At 39.8% G+C, this 17,695-nt stretch overlaps 1 protein-coding gene across 2 annotated transcripts in view; it reads right to left on the bottom strand.

The window, feature by feature from the left end:
• Nucleotides 1-17,695, bottom strand: part of LOC132817889 (potassium channel subfamily K member 16-like) — a 68,854-nt gene that overhangs the window by 46,727 nt on the left and 4,432 nt on the right. For both annotated transcript variants that reach the window (XM_060828411.1, XM_060828410.1), the window contains exons 2-4: nt 10,856-10,976; nt 8,041-8,207; nt 5,536-5,704 (exon numbers count right to left, since the gene is read on the bottom strand). In XM_060828411.1, the coding sequence (XP_060684394.1) occupies nt 5,536-5,704; nt 8,041-8,207; nt 10,856-10,976 (457 nt within the window). The remainder of the gene's footprint in view (nt 1-5,535; nt 5,705-8,040; nt 8,208-10,855; nt 10,977-17,695) is intronic.

The raw sequence follows: 17,695 nt of genomic DNA, 5'->3' as shown, positions 1-17,695 counted from the left end.
TGATTTTGCTTTGGATCATCAGTCAGGATTTTCTATTTTTGAGTTAAAGTATAAAGATGGGCCCTTAGGTTGTCTTATCTCCGCATGGTGAATTTTCTGAAGCAATTGTCGCTTTTCAGCTCATTTCACAAGTAAAGAGGTTATATGTCAACTAAAATGATGAATCATTGGCAGTTAGTAGTTGGAGGTTCTCAATCCCTCTGCCAGCTCCTTGGATCAATAGTTCCAGTGCCATATTTAAAGGCCACCTCAGCACCTCTTCACTCACTGCAAACCCAGGAGCCCAACCTCTAGTTGTGGTTTGCAAATCACCCAGCTGGAGATGTTTGCAAGGAACCTGAAGCTGACTCCCCATTTTACAGAGTCCTATATGCTTGAAGTGTATTGAAGGATTCACATGGACCTTATGCTGTCAATTATGAAGAGGCAGACAAGGCAGAGTCAGTCATAAACATTGTTATTTGCTGTTCTCAGATATGTAGACACTCTCACACATTCTTCTACAGAATGGATTGCACATCTTCAGCAACTAATTTTCATTTTTGCCTTCCACAGGTATGGTGGTAACCAGACTGCAAAACTAAACACACCACAGAACTGGTTTAGCATCAGTGCGGGATCCTAACATTCTGCAGGACTGGATGAGAAAGAGAGAGCAGTATAAGACTAATGACATTAGGTAAGATGTGTCAAATCTGGAGAGCTTTCCTCAGGTTGAGTGCTCCCTGATCCAGCCTTCTTTTTCACGGAAGTGCAGCTAAGAATATAGGATCAATCAGTGAGTTGCAGTGTCCACTGTGTTACAGCTAAATATTTACATAGATAGCTCAGAGCTTAAAGATGTCTCATCTCTCTGCCTCAAAGTTATCACAATATAAGCTGACAGATGAAACACTATTGAGAAATGAGACGCTTCTAAGTTAAAGAGATGCTTTGGATAGAGATTGCAGCAGCCTCTCAACCAGTCGGTCATTAACAAGCAGAATAGCAAAAAAAAAGCAGGTCCATGGAGCTTAGACCTCTGCAGATTGGTGGTTAGGAGGTTCCTTTGATGGACCCCAAAGTCCAGTTGGTCTGACATCAGTGGGGGTTTTCCTGGGCTATTTCAGAATCAGCTTCCTCCTCAGAGATGATCTTCTGCTCCTCTATTTCTTCCTAATCCAAGACCTCACCCTTTTGTACAATCAGGTTGGAGAGAGAGCAGCAAATAACTGTAGCACACTCTGTCTGGGGTGTACTGCCTTGCACCACCTGACCAGTCCAGGTATGTGAATCCCATCTTCAGGAGACTATTGGTCTGCTCTACATTGGCCCTGTTGAAGTCTGTTTAGTGTTAAGAATCTTCTTACTATCAGTCTGTGTATTCCATAGAATCCCAACAGTATGGAAAAAGGCCATTTGGCCCAAAAAGTCCACACCAACCCTCCAAAGAGTATCCTACCAGATCCATAACCTTTCCCATTTCCTATGGCTAACACACCTAACCTACACATCCCTGGACACTATGGGCAAACTTAGTGTGGCCAATCTGTCTTAGCTGCACGTCACTGGATTGTGGGAGGAAACCAGAGTACTCAACGGAAACTCATGCAGACATGGGGAGAATGTGAAAACTCCACACAGACATATGCCTGAGGATGGTATTGAACCTGGGTCCCTGGTGCTGTGAGGCAGCAGTGTTAACCACTGATCCACCATGCTGGCCTAGCAGGGCACTGTACTGTCTTTTGTAGATACAATCCATTGCACCCAGCACCTACAGAAATCCTTCATTAGCCAAAAATCTCATTGCCCTGGCTGTCTGACTGGCAGTATCCACTGGGAAATTAATAAATGGGCAAGCTTTAGCAAACAAAGCATTGGTCATCACCCAGATGGATTTATAAGTAGATGCCTGACGACTCTGAAACTGCAGACTCCCTGAAATGCTCCATTCAGATTGAAATTGAGGCCCATTGTCACCTTCAAGACACTGGGATGGGCTTGCCTCCTAGTCCATGAGGACATTGGTGCACATGCAGAAGTTGGCAGATGCAGGACACCACTCCTGGGTCATCCTGAGTCACTGCTGACACTGCCAGTATGTCACTTGCAGATAGCTGCATGTTGATCTGGAGACTAATGCTCGCCATCCATGTTGTCCGGTTTGTGTAGGCTGTCATACCTCAGCAAGCTGGTCTGCAGCTGCTGCTGGATTGGACTTCAGCAGCTGCTGTGTTGCTGTTTGAGCAGTCGACACTTGTGGTTTCTTCTGAGAAGCAAGACAATCTAGAAGAATGGCAGGATTAATCTGTGCCATCTCAGTGTTGCTTTTGTCCATGCTGTAGACAGAGGAGGAAGGCAATAAGCAGAACAGATTGTGAGTGTACCCACAGCCAAAGACCAGGGGATTGCTAAAGTTGTGAAGGAGGGACAGAGATGCAAAATGTGTCCTTTCATATCTTCATTTTCACCATTTCAGGCATGAAACGTTAAATCTGTTTCTCCCTCCACCGATGCTGCCAGGCATGCTGGGTTTCTCCAGCACTTCCTGTTTTTATTTCATATTTCCAGCATCTGCACTATTTTGCTTTTACTTGAACCTGAACCTTTCCTTGATCAAAATTAGTTTTACACTGATGTTCCTTGATCTCACCTATAAGATAGTGCAGTGCCTCAGCTTCCAACTCCCTATCTACAACATCCAATTGCCCCCACCCACGACCATTCCCTCTGCTTCAGCACAATCCCTGAATAAGACATGAGTTGCCTTTCACATTGGATGTAGCACTACATAGACCTTTCACCTCTGGACTGACATGCACCTCAGATCCGGACCTGACTGCCACATAATCTCCAGGCTGACTGAATCACAACTATCCACCCACAGCGAACATACACTTACCAAACTTTCCTTCATTCCTTTCATCGCTTTTGTGGTTCACTGCTGTTCAGACAATGCCACTCTGTTTGCTACTTTCACAGGGCCATGCAGTTCAGCCATAAGCAGGCCTTTACAGTTTGTGCTGAGGTGTACTATTCTGCCATAAACAGCCTCCTGGTGATGGTTCAGGGAGACAGCATGCCTGGTCCACTTGGACACATCAACTCTACTTTGAAAAATCATACACCTGTAACTGTGGGCATCGTTTGAAGCCATGTCATTACAAGGACAAAGCAACAAGTACATGTCCTGGGCTGGATGAAGAAATGCCTAATTTTTGGTATTGAGTTTCTGAAGCAAGAGTTTCTAGATTGTATGGAACTTCATTGAGAAAGTGAAGTTTAATCCAACGAGTTGTGACATTAATGAAATGCAAACACATATAGATAAGCTGTTCACCATTTGCTAGTGACATACTTGCCTTAATACCTCAATGAGAGAACTTAATTGCTGAAGTTTTTCTTAACAGCAGGAATCTTATTTTCGACTTCTTACCCAATAAGTTCACCCATCGGCCATTCTCTTCACCATGGCAAGAATGGAGTATCCTGTCCCATGATTTCTAAAAGCTGTTTGACCACGAGGTTAAACTGGCCAGTACTTGTTGAGTTTGTCCATACTACAATCTATTTTGAAAAAAGTGATTAGGCCATTGTCGGCGCATTACATTACCTTTGCATCTCAGGAGAATTATGGTTAATGCTTTGCCAATTTTCATCCTTATTTGCCCAGTACATCCCATGCAGTCCTGGAGACTTAGCAACCTTAAATTATAACCAGCATTTCTAGCATCTCCTCTTCATCAATTTTTTAGGCATTCATTGTATCAACTAAGTTTTCTTTCATGTAACACCATGTGACAAACACTCTGTACATGCACAAAAAAACACTCTTTTACTATTTATATGCTTAAACAACGAACACAGAAAAATGAATAGTACAGAACACCAAAAGGCCCTTTGTCCCACCAAGCCTATCATTGCAAATGATATCTTTATAAACTAAAGACTTTTGCCTCTGTGATCCGTACCTCTCTATTCCCTGCCTCTTCATGTATCTGTCAAGATGCCTCTTAAATGTTGCTATTTTATCTACTTCTACCTACTCTGACAAGATATTCGACATACATTTCACTCTCTGTAAAAAATGCCTCTCACATTTCCTTTAAACTTTCCTCCTTTTACCTTAAACCTATGTCCTCTAGTAATTGACATGTCTAACCTGGGAGAAGAAGACTCTGAATATCCATTCTATCCTTGTCTCTTGCAATTTTCTAAATTTCTATCCAGCTGTCCTTCAGCCTCTGACATTTAAGTGGAAACAAACCAATCTTTCCTCATAGCGAATACCCTCCAAACCAGGCAAAATCCTAGTTAATCTGATGAAGAGTCATTTAGACTTGAAATATTAGCTTGCTCTCCATCTCTCCATGGATGCTGTCTGACCCACCATGATCTCCAGCATTTGTTGTTTTCAGAACACCTTGGTAAATCTTTTCTGTACCCTTTCCAATATGTAATATTCCAAGTGGTCCTGACTGAAGTTCCATACTGTTGCATCATGATTTGCCAATTTTCATACTCTGTGTCCCGATCGATGAAGGCAGACATGCCTTATGACTTCTTGACCACTTCATCCACTTGCACAGCCACTTTCTGGAATTGTGGACTATTATGCCTAGATCTCTCTGTAAAGATAGTTTTTGTATTTTTTCACTTGCTGCTTCGACTGTTACCACTGAGCCCAACAGCAGCAAGTATTTAGTTTGAACTGCCTTAAGCAAAAGACATCATTTTAAGGATTTGAGGATGTTTTAAAGTATGAGACTGTACAGGCATTCAGAAGTAGATCATACCTCCACTAGAAAATGCACACATTTGTGCATAAGTAATAATTAAGGCAAGTACATCTCTATTTGGTGCTTGTGGAATATAATACATTTTCATTTATAGTCTTGATTGAACTATTCAAATTTTTATTCAAATAATGACAACATCGATTGCTGAATTCCATACCTGGCTGCAGCTCCATTGTGTTATATTCACTCATGCAAACAGCATGCGAAGACTGATTCAATCGAAGATTAGAACTATCGGGTGACCGCTTCCCATTATTGTGTCAGAGATTCAGTGTGTCAATTATGTCAATAATTCCTGCATTTCTAGTCCACATTGCAGTAATGAAGTGTTATGAAACAGCTATTTGTTGCTGACAGTTTAATTAGTGTATGTAATTAACATTAGATAAGAATATTAAATTAGAGATGCATTTAATTAAGACGTGTTGTAAAAAGATTGCTTTAGTCTTTGCAATTTGCTATGTTATTACAGTAAATATTACTAAAATGCAACAGATAATTATAGCCTTAAAATGTTTCACATGAACAAAACTGTAATATCAGTTTTTCAGTTTTGTTATCATTATTTTCATAATTAGGAAAATGTGCTATTTTAAATAGGGACTGGCATTATCTATACGTGAGTAGGAGAAATGCAATATTTACATTCTAGTAGGCCTATCTGTAGGATTTTCAATATGTTTGTACTTCATTTAAAAAAGTGATTAATCCTTATATTCTTATCAATTAATTAATAAACTGTATCAAAACTCACCCACAATATAATCACCAAAACCAATGGTGCTGAGAGTGATGAATGCATAATAAACTCCTTCCCTGTAGGACCATTTCTCAATAAAACAAAAAACTAGAGGTGGTAAGGCCAGGAATATTCCAGCACCAATCACAAGAAAAAACAGGAATGTTAAAAGCTCCACTCTTTTCTGAAATAAAGAAAGATTCATTTATATTTAAATAGCAAATAGGAGTATCAACTTAAATAAACTTTCACTTTAAGGAGACTTATACAATACTAAATAGAAATGTCAAATATAATTCTTAAATACAAGACTTGAAAGTTGCAGGAAATTGTTTCAAATTTAAAAGGTCTGTCTCCTGTCATTTGCCTTTCTAAATAAATTCTTACATTAATTAATTTGTTATCCATAAGCATACTTGAGCAATTCATGCCAAAAGAATTATTTTAATAACCAAAAAAGCAATTATATTTGTACTTACATATGAATATATGCAATCCATAATCATTCAATTGAATTGAACTACATATACCTTGTTCCATTCTCACATGGCTCACCATACCCAGAGATAGAATGGCTTATTTTCCCATCCCCCAATACAACTATGGTGTCTCAGAAGAATCTATTTAGAAACAGAAACATATAAAATAGGAACAGGAGTAGGCCTTTGAGCCTGCTCTGCCATTCAGTATGGTCATTGCTGGTCATCCTGTTGTCAGTTTCATCTGCACCTGTCCCTGCTTTTGCCCTACACCATTTTGCCCTAAGAACTATATCTATCTCTTTCTTGAAAACCTTCAATATTTTGGCCTCAAATGGCAGAGAATTCCCTCAATGTCCAAAAATATATCCGTTTCCAAATTAATCCTTATGGCACCAGTACAATCTCACCATGAATTCTCTTGACCATTTCATTATCCTTCAATTGTCAACCTTCTTTTCCAATATCCAGTCTGGATGAACAGATATTTCCTCCTACTAAATGTTGGGAAAATCAAACTATTGTTTTTAGTTCTATTGTTCCCTATTCAATAATGCATCTCTCCCTGGCAATGCCTGAGGCTAAACCTGACTGTTCATGACCTATCAGCTACTAAAACTCACATCCATGCCATTGCTACCTCTGGAGTTCACTATTCTATTGCAGTCAGATAAGTCACCCTTTTCTATTGTCCATAAACATGAGGCCATACAAAACTTTGTGCTGTAACATGAATTAAATTCTATCAGGCCCATCCTGGTTCCTGGTTGACCAATGCCTTACTTCTAAAATTTTCACCATTGTTAAAAATCCCTCCATTGTGATACCACTCCCCATCCCTGTAATCTTGCAAAGCCTAACAGTCCTGCATGCCACTAATTATGATCTTTTGACCATTTACCATTTTAATTGCTTCATCATTGACAATTGTACTTTAAATTTTGTCAACTCATGGATATTTTATTCCCTCTCGAAACCTCTCTACCTCCCTTCCCTTCACTCCCTAAACTCTACCTCTTTGACCAAATTTTGATCATCTGCCCTAATATCTCTTGATAGTGCATTCAGCATTATAATGCTCCAGTGAAGCATTGGGATATTACATCAGAGTTCTTATAAAAATGCAAGTTGTTGTTGATGTATGTAACTGTTATTTATTTAATACAAGTGTACCAACGAGTGTAGTATAATGTGGCCTTTGATAATGCAACATCTATAATTAAGTTGCATGGCAGTGAGACCTCTATTTAAGAATGTGCTTTACTACTTCATAAGTCACTTTTTCAAGCTTTTGAATCAAACAAGATTGTGATTTGAAACCACCACAGTTGTAAACTTTATGTAACATGTGTTTTCTCATGATAGCATACTGTCAGATACTAATCTTTTATTTTAGAGACCAAAGGTAAGGAGGAAGTACACATCATTGCGCAGAGTCATAAGTGAAAAGTGAAGGAGTGGAACACTAAACATGAAATGTCTGAGTTGTGGGATTTAGGTCCAATTGTAGTATTCCCTTAAAGTTCTCCTGGTGCCTTCCTTCACAAAGGGATAATACCTTGTATATATCCTGCAATGCATTCAATATTCAGGAGGCTTCAAACTATCCCTTTTCCTTTAAACAAAAGGTAGTCTGCAGCTAACATGGCTTTAAAAAAGAAAACCTTGAAAGGTAGATAATCTTTGGATAGTGTCGTCAGTTCCCATGTGATTTATTTTTAGGCTAATTAAATCCAGGATGTATTTATATCAGTGTAGCAACATGTTTATGAACCTCATAAGGAATTCAATGTTACATGAATATGGAATAGTCTTCTGGTATGTACTTGATGAAGCAACATAAACAAGAATATTTGTGTATTGGTTAATGTTGACCAAAAGTGATCCCTTTTACAAACAATATTGGTCATTACTTTCCTAGTTAAATTTAGAATTGTCCAGGAGGATCTAAATGAATTTTATATAATTTGCGTTCATAGATTTTAATTATTAGATAAAGTCAACTTCTTAGAAGTTTAGTGTTTTTTTTTTGCATCTGTACCTGTTTCATTCCTCTCTTGAACAGACAATTGCGTATTTTTTCCGAATGGGAAGATAGACTTTTGCCAACAGCACCAAGAATAATCACATGCAAGGGAATTCCGAAGAGTGCGTAGAAAACACAGAAGATCTGACCTCCAGCTGTTGTGGGTGAGAGATTTCCATAGCCTTTGGGCCAGAAAAAATTAAAATATTTATAACAAAACCATATATGATAATCCTTGTCTACATTATGAAGATAGATTGTCTGAAATATGAACTTATTATATCATCAGAAAGAGCACTTTGGAAACCAGATGTTATTGGCTACAGCAGGAAAAAAATGTAGCAATTACAAAACATACAAACATGAAGTCACCCAGTCAATAATATTTTCAGGAAACACCACATGATCCAGCTTTTGGGTGTAATAAAGCTCTGAATTTTGAACAGATGGTCAAGAATTTGAAATGATTTGCTTGAAGATCAATAGTCCTTTGGCCTTTTCCTCTTTCTCCCAAAATCCTCTCAGCCTAGAATGTGAGGTGAAGATTTCCTGAAATTCCACATCACCAATTGTGGAGGGATCTTAAAGAAGATTTTGGAATGTACCTCACTGTCTCCAGAAAAGAGAATTTAGCCATCTATAAGCGATCCAATAAGGCACCACAGCACCAACAGTCTATAAGTAACTTCTGCTGTAGAAAACTATTTGGGACAATTTATGAAAAATCCTTTTTTCCTGAGTTTAACTTCTACTTAGCCAAACTGCTAACAATCTAAGATAACAATGCTAAGATAACAATCTGCATTTTGTTTTTTTGGAGGTGTGCGTTAGTTTTCAAGGATCAATGGTGTGGAGGTGCCAGTGTTGGGCTGGCATGGGCAAAGTCAGAAGACACATTAAGTGTCTTCACATGATGAAGGAGCTGTGCTCTGAAAGCTTGTGATTTAAAATAAAAATTTTTGGACTATAACCTGGTGTTGTGCAATATCTCAATTTTCAATAAGGATAATGATATTTATACTGCCTAAACCTGTCGTTAACAATCTTTGCATCTTTGCTAGAATAAGTTGTGTTTGTGATGAAGTAGTTCTTGTTTTTTGGAAGAAATTTGGTTTATTTGTTTCAGATACTGAGCTAAATAGAGTTTGATATCTATGTAACTGGCAATATCACCAGTCTTCTTAAGCTCATACCTTCTTATAACTAGAGGAAGAGTGGGTCTGGGAAGGGAATCAGTTCTCTCCCCGAATCTCAATTGTAACATTGACAAATGGCACCTTTCTGAGAATTACTTGCTAAATGTGAGCAACTGCAAATTTGTTTATTAAAGAATCTTGCTCATAAATGTTCAAAGACCTTTGTACATTCCAACATATGTCAGCTAAACAGTGAAACCGTTTCAGTTGAGTGATCGTAAATCCATTTTACTGCTTTCATGTGAACTCTTTGTTGACTTTAGATTAACAGAGACTTTACCTTTCAGGATGGGCTAGTGTCGCAATGAAACAAATATTCAATACTTGAGAAGGAACAGGTAAAGAAGATTTTGTACATGCAAAACTTAAAAATAAAAATACCATGCAACATGGATAGTGGAGAGAATTATGAAAGTATTGAATTAATTCAGATCAACTCTAAAGTTCTGAAAAAAGGTCACTGAACTCAAAATGTTAACTCTGCTTTCTATCCACAGATGCTGCAAGACCTGCTGAGTTTCTCCAACAATTTCTGTTTTTGTTTCAGATTTCCAGCATCCATAGCTCTTTGTTTTATTCCAGAAATTAAATGTAGTAGCTTAGAATTTCCAATGGGCTGATAGCCTATTCTGCTGCATAGATGGGGTTAATAAGACCCGAGGGCATCTCTAATGTAGCAGACTCTGGGGGAATTGCCCAGGAAATTAAACTCTCTAATGGGCAATTCCTCTATGCTTGAAACCATCCAAAAGGATCCAATTAAATCTGAAAACTTGGAGGGTTCCACTGCCTTTGTTAATAACTATTATCATTTATAGTGAACTGCCTCACAGTACTCCCCAACCTCCACCCAACCAAATGGGCCCTAGACTCTTTACAGTCCCTATACTCTGACCTGATGGCCACCCTTCCCACTCTGTGACATGGCACCCCCTCCCTCCGTGCTGCCAGCTCCCTCTGTCCTCAAGTTTTGATGTTAGCTCCAGTCCCCAGGACCTGACAAGCCCCTCCCATAAGACCTAACTTTACTATAGAAGTAGAGTTGAAGAGAGTGCGGATGAATTTTGATAGTCCCTGAAAATGGGCACAGAGATTGTGATGCTTTTGAATCAACACAGTTGGTATGCAGTGGCCATGATAATGGCTGTGTGGGACAAAAAAAAAGAGAGCAACCAACATTACATTCTGGCTCACTGCCCAATCAGTCTTGCTGAAAATAATTTCCAGCTAAAAAACAGTTAAGAGCACATTAGGTTTGGTTGTTATGCTGCTTGATTCATTGTCAAATTTCCCATCAAAGCTCACTGCCTGAGATTGGACATTATGAATGATTTATTAGGTAAAGTACTGAAAGGGCTTTTTGTACTTGTGAAACCATATTGCAACTTAAGTCAGTACTTGCAACAAAACAGAGAGAAAATGGGAATTGAACTGAAGATTATTATTATTAAATCCATTATTTAAATTATTTAAATCCATTTTCCAATTCTGACTCTTATTCTCTGTTATTATTATTAATAATAATAACAGTGAATAAGAGTCAGAATTGGAAAATGGATTTAAATCGTGGAAGTTTGCTTGCTGTGTTAGGTGATCCCCAGCTTCAGAATTAATTCAATAAAAGTGAACCTTACCTATTGTAGACACCACTGTAGCTGCAAAAAAGAAAGAGCTGCTCATATCCCAATTACTGTGGGAAGATTTGGAATCATTTCCAATAGGATTCACTCCATGCTTTATAGCTTCAGTTATTGCCTGTCGAAGTACAAAATGTAAATTAATATTTCACCTTAATGTGGAAACACTTGGTTCTCACATTAAAGTTAAATTTTGAAACAAAGGTAGCATAACTATTTTACTAAATGCAATTTATTTCTGAAAGTGGCAGTTTGGCTCAATATTCGTGCTTGATTATTTTCCAACATAATATATCAATTGTTTTTTAGCCATTTTCCTTTGAAGGAATCATCTCTGGGTGGATGAAATAAATCTGGTACATGTCATGGACAAGGATTTTATAGGACACTTAGTATCTTATCTCACCATTCAGCTTGTTAGGAAATTTAAGCAAAATGTTCAAAAGCAACGAGAATAGAAAGTTGCTGTACTGTAAACTGATGGATAAACTTTCACATTTAGGTAAAAATTATTTCAAAATGGTGATGGTAAATGGCTAGGCTTTGGACTTAAAGAAAGGATAGCAGCTGATGCTCAGTGAAATAATCATGAAAAGTATAGCTGATGGAGGGATCTAGGAGTTCAAATACATAATCTCATGGAAGTATAAGCTAAAGTAGAAGAATAGTGTTAAAAACACTGAGAGAATTTTATGGTTATAAATAAAAATCAAAATATACAAGAGTAAACGTGTTATGTGAATCTGGATGAAAAATAACTTGAGCCACTGTTAGAATACTGTGTGTTGTTTCGCTTTCTCCACCCAGTTACAACATAGATCCACCTTAATGATAATGGAAACAAGAAACTGCAATTTAATTTAAAACAACTGATTATTTCTAATTCTGCACAGATACCTAAATGGACATTTAATAGAATTGTGGATAAAAAGAGTAAGAAAATCCCATTTTTGCAATTTAAATATACATTTAAGAGAATGAGCAGATAGGTTAGATAATTAATTTTAGAGGATTGTTGAAGCACAGAATGTTTGCCATAGGGAGTGTTCGAGAAATTTTCTAAGGTAAACACATCCATTTGAAGTTGTGTGGAGAGGAGCAGGGCAATGGAATTACTTCTGAAGTAGAGCCATAGAGTCATGGAAACAGACCCTTTGGTGCAACACATCTGCACCGACCAGATATCCTAAAGTGGTGCAGTCCCATTGTCAGCGTTTGGCCCATATCTCTCTAAACCTTTCCTATTCAAGTACCCATGCAGACGACTTTTAAATGTTGTAACTGCATCCACTTCTACCACTTCCTCTGGCAGCTCGTTTCCATACATGCATCACCCTCTGTGTGTAGGACTTGCCCCTCAGGTCCGTATTAAATCTTTCCCCTCACAACTTAAACCCATGCTAATATTGAACTCTACTACCCTTGGGAAAAGGCCTTGGCTATTCACCTTATCCATGTCCCTCATGATTATGTAAACCTTCATAAAGTCACCTTGCAGTCTCCAATGGTCCAGGGAAATTATCCCCGAACTATTCCTCAGTGATCAAAAGTCTATTCGTTTTAAAAGAGTAATGGAAAAGGATAGACTGGATCTAAAAGCTAAAGTTCTAAATTAGAGGAAGGCCAATTTTGACAATACTAGACAAAAACTTTCAAAAGTTGATTGGGGGCGAATGTTCACAAGGAAAGGAATGGGAGAAAGATAGGAAGCCTTCAAAGATGAGATACCAAGAGTCCAGAGACAGTATGTTTCTGTTAGGGTGAAAAACAAGGGTGGTATGTATAGGGAATGCTGGATGACTGAAGGAATTGAGGTTCTGATCAAGAAAAAGAAGGAAGCACATATCAGGTATAGACAGCAGTGTTCAAGTGAATTCCTAGAAGGCAATAGAAGTATACTTAAGCAGGAAATCAAGAGGGATGAAAGGGACATGAGATAGCTTTGGCAAATAGTATTAAGGAGAATCTATACAGATTCTACAAATACATTTAGTACAGAATAACTGAGGACAGAATAGGGCCCCTTAAAGATCAGCAAGGTTGTGTGTGTGTGGAACTGCAGGAGATTGGGCAGATCATAAATGAGTATTTAGCATAAGTGTTTACTGTGGAGAAGGAGAAGGAAGATTGAGAACTTGGGGAAATGAATATTCACAAATGAAAAATGTCCATATTATGGAGGAGGTGGTGCTGGACGTTATATACCGCATAAAGGTGAATAAATCCCTGGAACCTGATCAGGTGTACGCCAGAAGTTGAAATGCAACTCTTCCTTGAAAGAAGAGTTGCAGGAAGACAGAATAGTGAAGAAGGCACTTGGTATGTTTGCCTTTATTGGTCAGTACATGGAATATAAAACATAGAACATTGCAATACAGTTCAGGCCCTTCAGCCTTCAATGTTACACCACCCTGTGAAACCCATCTGAAGCTCATCTAACCCACATTTCTATTATCATCCATATGTTTATCCAATGACCGTTTAAATGCCCTTAAAGTTGGTGAGACTACTACTGTTGCAAGCAGTTCATTCCACGCTCCGACTACTCTGAGTAAAGAACCTATCTCTGACATTTGTCCAATATTTATCACCCTTCAATTTAAAGCTATGTCCCCTCATGCTAACTATCACCATTCAAGGAAAAACACTTTCACTGTCCACTCTATCTAATCCTTTGATCATTTTGTGTGTCTCTATTAAGTCACCTTTGCAAGCACATGGGATCAATGTGGATTTCACCAGATTCCTCATTTCCTCCCTCTCCACCTTATCCCAGTCCCAAGCCTCTTACCTGGCACTGCCCTCTTGACCTGTTTATCTTCCTTCTCATCTATCCGCTCCACTCTCCTCTCTTACCTGTTACCTTCCCCCAACCTTCAAGTACCTATCACATTCCCAGCTCCATTCTGCCCCCAACCCCCAGCTCCACCCCATCTCATTTATCTCTGAGGCCCCCTGACCCACAAGACTTATTCTTGATGAAGGGTTTATGCCCAAAACGTTGATTGTCCTGATCCTTGGATACTGCCTGATCTGCTGTGCTTTTGTAGCACCACTCTCGACTCTGATCTCAAGCATCTGTAGTCCTCACTTTCTTGATTAAGTCATCTCTCAACCTTCTTCTCTCTAATGAAACCAGCCTCAAGTCCCTCAGCCTTTCCTCATAAGACCTTCCCTTATATCAGGCAACATCAGGGTAAATGGGGCAGCATGGTGGCTCAGTGGTTATCACTGCCGCTTCACAACGCCAGGAACCCGAGTTCAATTCTGGCCGCTGGCGACTGTCTGAGTGGAGTTTGCACATTCTCCCCGTGTCTGTTTGGGCTTCCTCTGGATACTCCAGTTTCGTCCCACAATCCAAAGATGTACAGGTTAGGTGAATGAATTGCCCATAGTGTTAGGTGCATTAGTTAGGGGAAGTGGGTCTGGCTGGGTTACTTTTCGGAGGGTCGGTGTGGTCTTGTTGATTGAAGGACGTGTTTTCACACTGTAGGGAATCTAATCTAAATACCCTCTGCACCCTTTCCAATGCTTCCACATCCTTCCTATAATGCAGCAACCAGAACTGTGTGCAATACTCCAAGTGCGACCACACCAGAGTTTTGTACAGCTGCAACATGACCCCGACATGGCTCTGAAACTAATCCCTCTACCAATAAAAGCTAACACACTGTATGCTTTCTTAACAACCCTATCAACCTAGGTAGCAACTTTCAGGGATCTATGCAGATGAACACTGAGATCTCTCTGCTCACCCACAATACCAAGAATCTTACCATTAGCCCAGCACTCTGCATTCCTGTTGCTCCATCCAAAATGAATCAACTCACACTTTTCTGTATTTAACACCATTTGCCACCTCTTAGCCCAGCTCTGCAGCTTATCTATATCCCTCAGTAACCTGCAACATTATTCCTACTGTCCATACCTCCACCAACCTTAGTGTCATCGCAAATTTACTAACCCATCCTCTACGCCCTCATCCAGGTCGTTTATAAAAATGACAAACAGCAGTGGCCCCAAAACAGATCCTTGCGGTACATCACTCGTAACTGAACTCCAGGATGAAAATTTCCCATCAACCACCACCCTCTGCCTTTTTACAACCAGCCAATTTTCGATCCAAACCACTAAATCACCTTCAATCCTATGCCTCCGTATTTTCTGCAGTAGCCTACTTTGGGGAGTCTTATCAAATGCTAAACTGAAATCCATATACACCACATCAAATGCATTATCCTGATCCACCTGTTTAGTCACCTTCTCAAAGAATTTACAGGTTAGGTGAATTGGCCATGCTAAATTGCCCGTAATGTTAGGTGTAGGGGAATGGGTCTGGGTGGGTTGCCCTTCGGCGGGTCGGTGTGGACTTGTTGGGCTGAAGGGCCTGTTTCCACACTGTAAGTAACCTAATCTAATCTAATCTGATCAAATAACGTACCTTTCGCAGAACTGTACCGACTATCCTGAATCAACTTTTCCTTTCTAGATGATTATAACTCCTATCTCTTATAGTCCTTTCCAGCACTTTACCCACAACCAAAGTAAGGCTCACTGGTCTATAATTACCAGGGTTGTCTTTACTCCCCTTCTTGGACAAGGGGACAAAATTTGTTATCCTCCTGTCTTCTGGCACTATTCTTGTAGACAATGACAACATAAAGATCAAAACCAATCTGCAATCTCCACCCTAACTTCCCAGAGAATCCTAGAATAAATCCCATATGGCCCACAGGAATTTTCTATCTTCACACTTACTAGAATTTCTAACATCTCCTCCTTATGAACTTCAATCCCGTCTAGTATAATAGCCTGTATCTCCGTATTCTCCATGACAACATTGTCTTTTTCCTATGTGAATATTGACGAAAAATATTCAAATAGCACCATTCCTATCTCCATGTACTCCATGCACAACTTCCCATTCTTGTTCTTGACTGGCCCTTACTCTAGTCATTCTTTTATTCCTGACATACTGATAGAAAGCTTTAGGGTTTTCCTATATCCTGCTTTCCAAAGACTTCTCATGTCTCCTCCTGGCTCTTCTAAGCTCTCTCTTTAGGTCCTTCCTGGCTAACTTGTAATTCTCATGCACCCTAAGTGAGCCTTCATGTCTCATCTTTACATAAATCTCCTTCCTCTTGACAAGAGATTCAACTTCATTAGTAAATCAGGGTTCCCTCACTCGACCGCTTCCTCCCTGCCTGACAGGTACATACACTTCAAGGACAAGCAGTAGCTGTTCTTTGAACAAGCTCCACGTTTCAATTGTGTCCATCCCCTGCAGTTTCCTTTCCTATCCTATGTATCCTAAATCTTGCCTAATTGCATCATAATTGTCTTTCCCCAGCTATAACTCTTGCCCTGTAGTATATAACTATCCCTTTCCATTGCTAAAGTAAACATAACCAAACTGTGGTCACTATCACCAAAATGCTCACCTACCTTCACTTTTAATACCTGTCCTGGTTCATTACCCAGTATGGGAATTAGGAGGTCATACTGGTTAGACCACTTTTGGAAAACATTTGGAATTCTAGTCTCTCTGCTATCAGAAGGATGTTGTGAAACTTGAACTGGTTCAGAAAAGATTTACAAAAATGTCGCCATGGTTGGAGGGTTTGAGCTATCGGGAGAGGCTGAATAAGCCGGGGCTATTTTCCCTGGGGTGTTGGAGGCTGAGGGGTGACCTTATAGAGGTTTATAAAATCATGAGGGGCATGGATAGGGTGAATAGCCAAGGTCTTTGTGGGCGGCACGGCGGCACAGTGGTTAGCACTGCTGCCTCACAGCGCCTGTAGACCCGGGTTCAATTCCCGACTCAGGCGACTGACTGTGTGGAGTTTGCACATTCTCCCCGTGTCTGCGTGGGTTTCCTCCGGGTGCTCCGGTTTCCTCCCACAGTCACAAAGATGTGCGGGTCAGGTGAATTGGTCAAGCTAAATTGCCCGTAGTGTTAGGTAAGGGGTACGGGTGGGTTGCGGGTCGGTGTGGGCTTGTTGGGCCAAAGGGCCTGTTTCCACACTGTAAGTCTAATCTAATCTTTTTCCCACGGTAAGGGAGTCCAAAATTAGAGGGTATAGGTTTGAAGTGAGAGGGGAAAGATTTAAAAGGGACCTGAAGGGCAACTTTTCACACAGAAGGTGGTGCGTGAATGGAATGAGCTGCCTGAGGAAGTGGTGGAGGCTGGTGGAATAACAATATTTAAAAAGCATCTGGATTGGGTATATGAATAGGAAGGGTTTAGAGGGATATGGGCCAACTTTGGCAAATGGGTCTACATTAATTTAGGATATCTGGCCAGCATGGATGAGTTGGACCGAAGGGTCTGTTTCCATGATGTACAGCTCTATGACTCTATTCAGCCTATCCCTCTCGTTGAAAGCCTCCAAATCCAGCAATATCCTTGTAAGTCTTTTCTGAACCCTTTCAAGTTTAACAGCATCTTTACTATAGCAGGGAGACCAGAATTGAAAGCAGTGTTCCAAAACTGGTCTCGCTAATGTCCTGTATAGCGCTACATGAGCCCCAATTCCTATACTCAATGCACTGAGCAATGAATGCAAATGTGCCAAATGCCTTCTTTACCACTCTATCTACTTGCAACTCCACTTACAAGGAACTTTACCTCCACTCTAAGATCTTTTCGTTTGGCAACATTCCACAGGGCCCTACCATTAACTGTATAAGTCTGGCCCTGGTTTGCCTTAGCAAAATGCAGCATCTCACATTTATCTAAATTAAATTAAACTCCACCTGCCAACTGATCAAGGTCACATTGTACTGAGAGGTAACGTACTTCACTGTCCACTGCACTATTAATTTTTGTATATTGTA

The sequence above is a fragment of the Hemiscyllium ocellatum genome, chromosome 8 (assembly GCF_020745735.1).
Source record: "Hemiscyllium ocellatum isolate sHemOce1 chromosome 8, sHemOce1.pat.X.cur, whole genome shotgun sequence".
Classification (NCBI taxonomy): Eukaryota; Metazoa; Chordata; class Chondrichthyes; order Orectolobiformes; family Hemiscylliidae; genus Hemiscyllium; species Hemiscyllium ocellatum.
The sequence above is the reverse complement of the archived record's forward strand: the minus strand, read 5'-3'. Positions and strand labels throughout refer to the sequence as shown.